The sequence below is a fragment of the Anoplopoma fimbria genome, chromosome 14 (assembly GCF_027596085.1).
Source record: "Anoplopoma fimbria isolate UVic2021 breed Golden Eagle Sablefish chromosome 14, Afim_UVic_2022, whole genome shotgun sequence".
NCBI lineage: Eukaryota > Metazoa > Chordata > Actinopteri > Perciformes > Anoplopomatidae > Anoplopoma > Anoplopoma fimbria.
The window spans coordinates 16,671,729-16,682,879 of record NC_072462.1 but is presented as its reverse complement, the minus strand read 5'-3'; the positions used below and the strand labels follow the sequence as shown (position 1 = coordinate 16,682,879).

At 39.0% G+C, this 11,151-nt stretch overlaps 1 protein-coding gene across 1 annotated transcript; it reads left to right on the top strand.

The window, feature by feature from the left end:
- The first annotated feature begins 1,262 nt into the window (after nt 1-1,262).
- On the top strand, nt 1,263-7,295 carry drg1 (developmentally regulated GTP binding protein 1). The gene is made up of 9 exons (XM_054612272.1): nt 1,263-1,469; nt 2,618-2,741; nt 2,882-3,057; nt 3,158-3,227; nt 3,703-3,872; nt 4,371-4,501; nt 5,652-5,819; nt 5,974-6,096; nt 6,963-7,295. The coding sequence occupies exons 1-9, from the start codon at nt 1,431-1,433 to the stop codon at nt 7,060-7,062; spliced, it is 1,101 nt and encodes a 366-aa protein (XP_054468247.1). The 5' UTR covers nt 1,263-1,430; the 3' UTR covers nt 7,063-7,295.
- Nucleotides 7,296-11,151: the final 3,856 nt, after the last annotated feature.

Sequence of the window (11,151 nt, the reverse complement as noted above, 5' to 3'; positions counted from 1 at the left end):
TCCACAAACTTCAGCAACATAGAAACCAATGAGAGATTATACTGTATGCGACTTAAACAATAAACAATTAAACATAAAAAATATACAATTTGACTGGACTGCATCCTTTTTTATTGTGTGACAATTTGCATTAAATTGATCAATTTGAATGTGTGTTTGCGTGTGTCCCTGTATAAATAAGACAAGTGCATCGACAAATAATTGTATAAGTTGTGGTCAACTTTCCAATTTATTTTGATTTGGTGCGACAACATTTCTGGATTTCCCAATGACCATTAAGTGGAGACAAATGGAGACGTGCATGTAAATTGGAGGAAATGTTGCCCCAAAAAGTACCTTACAGGCTTTGTAAAGTCGACTGTAAGAGGCAAGCAGTTGTAGAAAATGCCCTCTTTCACTTAAGTGAAAAAAGAATAAAAAGTATTCCATAAGAAGTAAAAATACTACATTCAAATTCGAACCTATGTAAAACCAAAACGGTTTCAGCTAAAAAATATTACTCAGTATGCAGAAACATTTCCCTTGTGACTGACATATTATTATATATGGCATTATTAGATTGTTACCAATGCATCAATGAGTAAACAGCATTTTACTATTGAAGCTGTTCAGCATGTAGCTAGTTTTTACAACTTTACTGTATATACAGTCAGTTACAGTAGCTTAGTCCAGTGGTTCACAGCCTAGGGGCCGGGCCCCTCGTAAGGTTCACAAAATAAGTCTGGGGGAGTTAGATGTTTAACAGGATAAAAAAATCAGAAACTATAAAGTTCTTGGCCTGTTGACAGTTAAGTGAAGATGGAACCAAAAGTTAAAATGGGATTCTTCTCTTTGGTGGAACGTCTAACGACTCACAAACATCTCAACCGTTTGAAGAGGAGCTTCAAACACTGTTCTTCTATAGAGGGACACAAGCCCAAAAGGTTGGGAGCAACTGGTTTAACCTTTAACGACACATTTTACTTTTAAAGGTTACCATGTGTTATTTAATTGGAAATCTTTTCAAGTGACTGCACCTGTAGAATAAATGTAATGGTGTAAAAAGTACAATATTTGCCTCTGAAGTGTAGGCTTGTGTAGAGGAATAAAATAATATTTCAGTTAAAATACAAGTGGGCTACCAACAAAATCGATTTAAGAGCAGTACATAAGCAAATATACAAAAGGAGCGGACAACTCTGATTATGTGGGTCTTAATCTCTGGCAGACTGTCTTGCTCTACTTCTACAAAATGTTTGCCCTGTAAATCAACGCCACGTTACATATTCTCGCGAGATTTCCCCCGAAGCGGCGCACAGCTGCACTTGCGTGGTCTGGACCCGTGTGCGTGCTAAACTGACGCTAACGAAAGTCTAACTTTGCTAACTTCGATGTAATATTTTTCCAATAACTTTCTGTAACGTTGTTTGTACAGAGGAATATCCGCCACAATGAGTATACTCGCCAAAATAGCGGAGATCGAGAGTGAGGTAAGGCAGACAGCCGGCTGGCTCACCCTCTGAATCAGACACGTTTTAGCTAGTACATGCTAACTGCTAGCTAGCTGCTAACGCATTCCTCTAGCGTTGTTAGCCTAGCGTTAGCTCCTACAGCTGATAAACGTGTTACACCTTTTATTCATGGCCCAGAGTTTACTGACAGGTTACTGTGTGTATTGAAAAGTTGCCTTTCGGGTTCATGCGACTTGCAAGTGTTTAACCAAACCGACTTTAGAGAAGTTGCTATCCCTTAAAGTTAGGTCAGTCAGTTAGCATAGACATGCTAACCACGACAATGTACCAGTGTTGTCTTTAATCCCACATCTACACCTGATTCAGTTCCCCATAGCCCATAAAACAACCAAACTCAAGTTAAATTAGCCTAACATGAAAGAAACCCGTGTTTTTAGCAGCCTTTGTTTTCCACGAGTCAGTGTTACATTACATTACATTACAGTCATTTAGCAGACGCTTTTATCCAAATGTGACTTACAATAAGTGTATTCAACATAGGTATTCAAGAGAACTACTAGTCACCAGAAGTCATAAGTGCATCTCCTTTCTTAAACAAACATCTAAGAGCATAAACCAGAGCAAAAGTACAGAAACAAACTAATACGAATAGTAATCTCTAACTCATGGTGGTTATTTACTGCATTTGAATGCTTAAAGGGTTTGTAAAATATCCCTGATTGAGAACTTTAGGCTGGTGCTGTCTGTCATTATCTTGTATCCCAGGAGTTATTTTAAACTTGTAGGTAACTAGCTGGTAGGATATTTAAAGTTAAGGGTATAGTTTCATCATTTTGTCTGTTTTGAAACAAACATCAGGTTTCCATAAGAACACTGGAACTGTTCTGTCCATATTGTAATGAGTGTTGTTTATGTCCAATAAAAGGTATCTTCCTAATGCACTTCCATTCCAGTGATGGAGGACAAATCTACAGAAAATAATCTATTCCAAAGTTTATCTATAGCCTATCACAAGCTGATGATTTCTCAAGTTGTGTAATTAATAGTTCCACCTCAGTGTAAACAGTAAAAACTGTCTTAAATTGCTGCTGCTCACTGGTAACTACAACACTGTCATGTAAAGAATAAGAAAAAGATTTCACACTGTGTGTAACTGTTATTTGTAGATGGCCAGGACCCAGAGGAACAAGGCCACAGCTCACCACTTGGGTCTGCTCAAAGCCCGTCTTGCCAAGCTTAGGAGGGAACTCATCACGCCAAAAGGAGGCGCTGGTGGTGCAGCGGGAGAAGGTATGATCACAATTTCTAAAAACTTAGTACAGATTCTACTCTTTTCAAGGTATACTTACAAATATTGCTTCTTTTTCTGTCATCTAATGCATCGTGGTGGATATTTTGTTTCTGATTATTTTATTTTTTTTGTCTTTTAGGTTTTGATGTTGCTAAAACTGGTGATGCTCGTATCGGCTTTGTTGGTTTTCCTTCAGTGGGAAAGTCAACCTTGCTAAGTAACCTTGCAGGTGTATACTCTGAGGTGGCCGCCTACGAGTTCACCACTCTTACCACGGTACCCGGAGTCATTCGCTACAAAGGAGCCAAAATTCAGGTACAAAAATGTGTTGCTTGTTCAGTACCTGCAGAGGGGTTTTCAGTGTGATATGTTTCAATTAGTTGCTAATTTTAATTTCTTGTGTCTTCCCTCTTAGCTCCTGGATCTCCCTGGAATCATTGAGGGTGCCAAGGATGGCAAGGGCAGAGGCAGACAGGTCATTGCAGGTAAAGATGTGATCAGTGTGGTTTATTTTTAGACAGGTTTTTAATGACTAAAAAGAATAGAAACAGAAGATGATACCAGGTACATTTAGTTCTTTCCCAATCAATATTGTCCATCTATTTTCCAATTGATCAGACACTTTTCACTTTTTTCAAAGCTGTGTGCAGTTATTTGCCTCTAATGGCAGCAAAGAGGTAAAATAAAACTTCATAAAGAGTGGAACGTGATGTTAAGATGCCAATTCAAACGCATTTATTTACACCCCACAATAGGTGCATACCCTTACCTTAACAAAGTGTAATGTTATTGGCTTACAGCTTTACCAAACCATATACACTGTGACAAACGCATGTAGATACATTTTTTGTATCTGTATATGGTCCAAATACATGCACAACCTACTACGGAAACTATTGTATTCTTTCATCCACTTTGCTCTAACCACTGTCTGCTTCTCTCTCCTCCCTTCTGTTTTAGTGGCTCGAACTTGCAACCTAATCTTGATAGTGCTCGATGTGTTGAAGCCTCTTGGTCATAAGAAGCTAATAGAACATGAGCTGGAGGGCTTTGGCATCCGACTTAACAAGCACCCACCCAACATTGGCTTCAAGAGGAAGGACAAGGGAGGCATCAACTTCACAGCTACAGTATGTCTCACAAATAATTACAGAAATGTGTGCCGTGAGTGACCGTGTTTAGAAATGCTGGTTGTCTATGTGGTCATTCAACCAAATAATGAGCTCTAAAAGTGAGATTCACACTTTGTTGTGATGATGACATGTGAAAGCCTTCAAAAGCCTGTATGTGTATAATGAAATTAATTAAAGGTTTGTACTGATGTACAGAATGAAATGCACACACATTTATTTACATAGGATGTGTTTCACCGGTAACAAACACCATAACGCCTTTTAATGCTGCCCTCTGATGGACATGTATAAGATTACATGTAACTGATTAGCTCCTACACATTTACTCTCCTGTCATTATGCAATATATCAGCATTTATTTTGTATTTGGTGAACACTATAATTACCTTTGCCTTTATATCATTTTAGTGATATATTTTCATTATACTGCACTTGATGCATGATGTAAAATGTATTTGGTTGATAGTCATCATGCCTTTCATCCCCTCTCTTCAGTGTGCACAAACCGAGCTAGATGGTGAGACTGTTAAGAGTATTCTGGCAGAGTACAAGATCCACAATGCCGACATCACTCTGCGCAGTGACTCCACAGCTGATGACCTCATTGATGTGGTGGAGGGAAATCGGTAAGCTGCTGAAGTGCCAGAATGGGCCCTCCTTAGTCATTCCCAGTGGGTGGGGCCAGTTGGAATCTTAAATCTCATATCAATTTCTACTACACGACAATGCTATTTATGGGTTTAAACCATTTTTTTTAAATATGTGTGTGTTATGTATAAAGTTTAGTAAAGCAATGTCGTCTCTTACTTTAAAAAATATAGGATAACCATTCCTTAATGACAATTAGCTATTAGCTAAATGCATTAGAATCAAGTATATGGATAATGTGGGGTTGGGCATGTGTAGTAGGTCTAAGTCTGTGCTGATAATTGTAAAAGGACTGTCCTTTCTGCATTTTATTGCAAGGCACCAAGCATGGGAAGAGCATAACCTCTCTGCAAATGTAATGAAAGCCTTCACAAGGTCTCGTCTACAGAAATGCTCTCTGTGCCTTCCCAGGAAAAAGACCGCAGCGAAAAGGGAGGGCATACTCCCTCTACTCTTCTTAAATAAACAAATAATCAAAATATATTCTTTCTTTAAAATATTACAACAACATGAAATAGCAATGCCATAACCCAAATACTTTTGTATAGAACAAATCATTCACAGGGTCTCTTTTGCATTAATGCTCTCTGTGCCTGTGTAAAGCCATTAACAGAGTCGTACACTCTAGCTTTGCAAGCTACACAGCACTCCTGCCCCACTAGTTATTTTTCTAATTATCATGTAGGAACAGAAATATAGCAGAAACATAGTGTGAAGACAATGCATATGCCCAGCGCCCCATCTCACACACACACACACACACACACACACACACACACACACACACACACACACACCACACACACCTGTGAGAATATGTCAGCTAGAGGTGGTTTGATATGGCAGAAAACTTCTGTCACAGTACATGTAATTTTATATCACGGTATGATTTTCACAATGATTTTCTTCTTTTGTACGGAATTTCCATACAAACAAAAACTGACTCACATAAGTTCAATAAAAACAGTAAAACTACAATATCGGAGAATACCAAACGAAAAAAGGCATGACTTTCCCCTTTCAGTTAACGCAGACATCATCAAGGTGTGAATTCACTTCAGACTACATTGTTTGCTTGTAATGCAGAAATCTCATGGACAGCAAGCACTTACAGTCTCTTGTCAACAGGGTCTACATCCCGTGCATTTATGTGCTCAACAAAATCGATCAGATCTCCATCGAGGAGCTTGACATCATCTACAAGGTGCCCCATTGTGTACCCATCTCAGCCCACCACCGCTGGAACTTTGATGACCTGCTGGAGAGGATGTGGGACTACCTGAAGCTTGTTCGCATGTAAGAGTTGTTAACAGTCACCACTAGGGAGTGTGAACGGAGATGAAAAATTCAGGGATTTAAATATTGCAGAACAAGGAAGCTACTGTTTGTAAAATTTTAATTTGTTGGTTTTGACTGTAAGATTTGACAGAGATTGTGTGTTTATTTGCAGCTACACCAAACCCAAAGGCCAGCTTCCTGATTACACTTCTCCTGTTGTACTCCCTGACGAACATACTGCTGTCGAGGATTTCTGCTTAAAGATTCACAAAAGCCTCCTCAAAGAACTGAAGTAGTGAGTATTGGCTTCAATTTTCCCCTTTTTAATTTTTTTTTTCTTCTTGTAGCAGACAGATTTGATCATGTGTGCAATCTCCTCCATCCTTTTATTTCATTTTATTACATGTTTTAATCTAACAGGTGACGTTAGGTTATTCAGTACATCAGAATACAAATGTATATAAAATAGAATTTAATATACATAATATATTTTATATTTTTCAATTAATTTACATGGCAAGCATCGTTTTATTTATTTGTAACAATAATATAAATGATCTCCTTTTTATTTATTTATTCATTCCACAATTTCTTTTCAAAGATGACGAGTTTCCTTTCTGCGGGATAAAATAACCCAGTCGCTTTAATCACAGCCATTGCCCTCTTTGCAGTGAGGAACACCAGATAAGCTTTAGTTTGAGACTGGATCAGGATCTGAGATGATGTGTTGCGCCACCCTCTCTAAATGGGAGAGCCACGATCATCAATCAGTCGATATGTTAGTGCTGCTGAGCATTACCCATCCTCAAGGGAATTAATGGGTCAAACAGTGACACACACAATTAGAAAGCCTTTGTAACTAAAGGATGTCATTGTACCCCGTAGGTTACTTTATTGTGCAGAGCCATTGTTGCTGTAGCAAAGGAAGAATAATGGGGAGATCTGTTATCTCAATGGGGCCCTTCTGACTGAATAAATATAAATACAATAGTATCTATAAATTATTTTTCTGGTGTAGTTAAGGTACGGATTACCACATGAGGAGCTCTTATTATCCTCTTTTTGTGGTTCTATAAGGTGGTTTAAAGTTGAACATGCAGCCTGTTTACAGCCTTGAAGTAATCATTCATGTACAATAATTTCAATATTTCTTTCTTTCAGTGCTCTCGTATGGGGAGCGTCCGTGAAACACAACCCTCAAAAGGTGGGCAAGGACCATGTGATGGAGGATGAAGATGTTATCCAGCTGGTGAAAAAGTGAATAGTGCTAGTGGACAGCATGGCCCGTGTTCAGTACAATTGCTCAATAAATCACCAAACGTATCCATAAGAGCATCTGTGTCACGAGATTCCCAGTTCTTTGCTGTAATTTAAAAACAAGATGACATGAATGTGTCTCATTTTAAAGAACCAACAGTACTTGACACCATGAATAGTTCATATTGAATATTGGTTAAGGCTTGCATTAAAATAAAACAATAAAAACATGGAACTAAGGAAATCTGAGTTTTTCGTTTTTGTTCAACAGTTACCATATATTTCTTTCATCCAGCTTTCAAATTTAAAACACGTCGCACATTTCTTCTCCAGTACACCATGCTTTATTTAACGTTTTTGTCTTTCTTGCCTTCATCGGATTGGGTTCAATGTTAACATGTATGTGTCAAGTGTAGCCGGGCTCAGTTTTTCTCTCTTTAAATCAAGATGATCTAATGCGCTACATCTGGTCCGCCTGAAGAGCGTCACAGAAATGTTGCATCATTAAATCCTGTGCTCCATCGCAGTAATACGCCACAGTCTCCTTCAGGAACACGCGAGCACTAAGCAACAACGTTACTGCGACCGTTTCAGTGTGGCTCGGAAAAAAGAAGTCATTTGAAAGCCCTGTCCAGCTAAACGATTTATGTGACATTGATGATGAAGGCAGTTATTCAGGGTGGTGGGCCTCCCCCTCTCTCTGGAAGGGACCGCCACTCAGGTTAATCAGTTCATTCACTCAGACCCAGTCTGGGGACATCACACACCAGCTGTTCACAACTAACAAGACTCCACGGAACCAAATAAAGAACATTTCATCAGAGCTGGGAGCACTTCTGGTTGCTTACATTATCTGATGTCGATATGTGCAACCTGCATGAAGTTTAGCGGCCATTTTGTGTCTGAGCATCTCATACTTCCCAGTGAGTCAATGGATTGCGGCAAAGCATAAAGTAAGATCGTGGTACAATATAGACAGATTCAAATTTGAAGAATTAAGACTACACTTTATTGAACATAACAATAAATATTCAGTCAATTCAGCTGAGCTTTCCCAAAGCTGTATTAGCTTGTTTTATTATCTTGCAAAGATGTGGTTTTGGCCTTTATTATTATTTATTTTCAAATAAACTGACCTTTACATTTCATCTTATATTCCATAAAATGTATTAAACAGGAAAAGGTAGCCGTGTAAAGATAGACAAAATAACTTCTGGGTGGTACAAAATATCCAATATACAAAACAGAAACTTCAACCTTGTATTTATATTTACTAAAATATTGAAGCTAAGCATACAATGTGCAATAGCAAAAAAAATAATCTCAATAGTTGATCCACAATTAAGTGAATCCACTCTGCGGTCGAGGAGAAAAACTGCTTTGCCAGACCACAAAAATATTATTTTTACGCCGTCATACGAGAAGCCATTTAATGGCAGAAGGAATATTAGTATTGTCTATTAATTACTGGTTACACTCGTTTACACTGTTTGATTCTGAACAATGTTAATGTTGGGTGTTTAACAAAGATGTAGATATGAAACAGGAGACGACTCCCAACACTATAACGGTCAATGAGGATGCTATCGAGTGGTTTTTTTATGTTATAGACTACAGTTCTTACTGAGAGAATAAACACTTTTGTAGAAAAAGCTGCAGTGGTTGAGGTTATTGCATGTGTGTCCTGCAGCAGCAGGATCAACCCCCCCTCAGACACCACCTCTTCCCCACCCGCTTTTACCCTGTAAATTATAGCAGCACTTTAGCTAATGAAAGAGTTGAAGACCGGGCACTAATAAAAGCCATTAAGTGAATAAAGCACTTCCCCTCTAACAAAATTAAAGAATCTACCCATTTGGAGAGGGAGGACTCTGTATTAATATTTATGAAATGCGGAACCGGCGCCCCCCCCCTAAAACTCCCCAACCCACGTCCAATCCCAGCCTGACCAAGTCCTCCTTGCCAGTGCACCTATCCCAAGAGAACATCCCCAACCCCGCCTAGCTTGAAGGAGGGGCAGGAGATGGGGACTTGAAGGGTGCTGAGGACGGAGTCAGGACAGTCTGTCTCCAGTTGAGCAAGCTGGAAGACCCCAAGACACAGCTCAGAGCTCCCCAGCGCCTTCGTCAACCCTCAGTCGGCTGCAACTAACACCGACTTTGGGACCAGAGGATGGGAAGGTGGGTTTCCTCGAAAGACCAGAAGTACAGAAGTGAGTTTCCAAAGACAGCTTCTGGAGGTTGTTGGTAAAATTAGAAGTAGGTTATGACTTAGTCTCATATTTATAGTGTTGTATTGATAGTTTGTTGGGTTTTGACTTTTAGTCTGAAGAATATTTGATGTTATTTCTTTGCTTAGAACAAGATATTTTAAATGTTAATTATTTAGAACATCAGAACTTGTCTTTAGTCAAATTTGCCTGCGTGAGTTTGAAATCGAACTCCTGAAAGACAGTATTTGTGGTGATCCGTGTCAGTTTTTTCAGAAAGAAAAAACACCAAAAACAAGGTAAGGACTCATAATTATGTTTCACAATCATCCATTCATAAAAACCATCACGCCATCCTATCAGCCACACCGCATCCCTTGAAACATCCTTATTGTTCTGAAAAACAGAGGTCCGTTTCACCGCCGCCGCCCACCATCTCCACCCAAAGTACTTCCATTTCCATGCCGTTTGGTCCACTGCAAATGCAGAGTTTCTTCTTTGTACATCAATATGCATTGTGGTGTAATTTCATCACACAAAGTGGTTCAGTTGCCGGAGCTCTAAGTTGATTATCGCACCATGCCTTCTCATTTTAGTAAGATGTCCCAGGGGAGCTGAAAAAGACACAAGAGCAGGTAACAAGATTGTCAAACCTTTTGGAGAAACAGCTGTCTTAACTGATGGTATCATCACTCTTGACATTGCACTCAGTGACCGTTAACTTAGTTAGGACTGAATTGCCAGAAGGGGTTCTGTCTTTGCTCTAAGAAGACAGCAAATGTCCAAACATGGGCACCAGCAATATAGCAATAACTATCATTCTTGCGTCCATTGGTACCTCAAGACTTATTTTTCAGTTAATTACATGTAAAATTTCAGAGACTTGACTCTATGAGATTCTGCAGTTCCCAACAAAATCGCTGACGAATTACCCAAACTCTGTTTCCATTGATCAGTTGAAGTTCATCCAACAGACTGATGGAAAACTAATTCAATAGAGCAACCATTCTTCAGGCCTAATGTACATCTTTTTTAAACATGTTTAATGAAATAGTGATAGTGTTTTTAGACTTTTTTTCAGTTGTGACCGGTAGAGTTGGGCGCGAAGGCCGGGAGGGTGGGGTTTGACGCAGTTTGTGCGCAGGAAGGGTGTAACCCTTTTTTCCCGCAGTGAGTGTGACGTTTGACTAATCGCTCTTTTAAATAATTATTATTCTTCAGATGGTCCTTACTGCAACAATGTACAATTATTTTCTAATCGTTGTGTGAACCGATGGTGAGATTTGTCTTTTTATTTTTATTTTTTTAAATCTATCCATGAGCTAGGATCTCCTCCCTCACACCTTTGGACTTTTTCTACACTTGGAACTGCAGATAAAAACCAACCAGTGGGATTGTTCTTCAATTGCAAGAAAATACTTTGATGATAGTGTATTTCTTTTAGGAGTTTTAATACTTGATGAGTTGGTTGACGAAAGCAAAAAGATCTGTTCTGTTTCATTGACCTCTCCCTTTGCTTCCATTTACATTTAAACCAAATGAAGAAGCTTTCAAGTTCCTTGACAGCAGTATACGGAGCTGGATCCACTGTTTTTCAGTATTTGCCCAGGACCCCATTGTGCTTGATCTAACCATGCAGTACATCTTCTGTCCATGGTTGTGCCAAGCACCTTGGAGGCTTGTGAGCACTATCGGCCTTCTGTTGGAAATTCCGGAGCAATATCAAAAGTCTGTATTGTACAGTTTGTGCATTTTTAGAATAAAGCATTAAATTACCTCTGAAATAGGGCAATAAAATGGAAATGAAAGGTAATAGGGTGTACAAAAGTACAATCATTATATGATAGCTGGCTCTGATTTTGTTTTTATTCTTATTCTGGTTGA

Bases quoted from the DNA above. Each gene is read 5' to 3' on its own strand.
- drg1 (XM_054612272.1), top strand. From the start codon at position 1,431: ATGAGTATACTCGCCAAAATAGCGGAGATCGAGAGTGAG. The intron at 2,742-2,881 runs GTATGATCACAA...TTTGTCTTTTAG, and splicing joins TGGTGGTGCAGCGGGAGAAG to GTTTTGATGTTGCTAAAACT. The intron at 6,097-6,962 runs GTGAGTATTGGC...TCTTTCTTTCAG, and splicing joins CTCCTCAAAGAACTGAAGTA to TGCTCTCGTATGGGGAGCGT.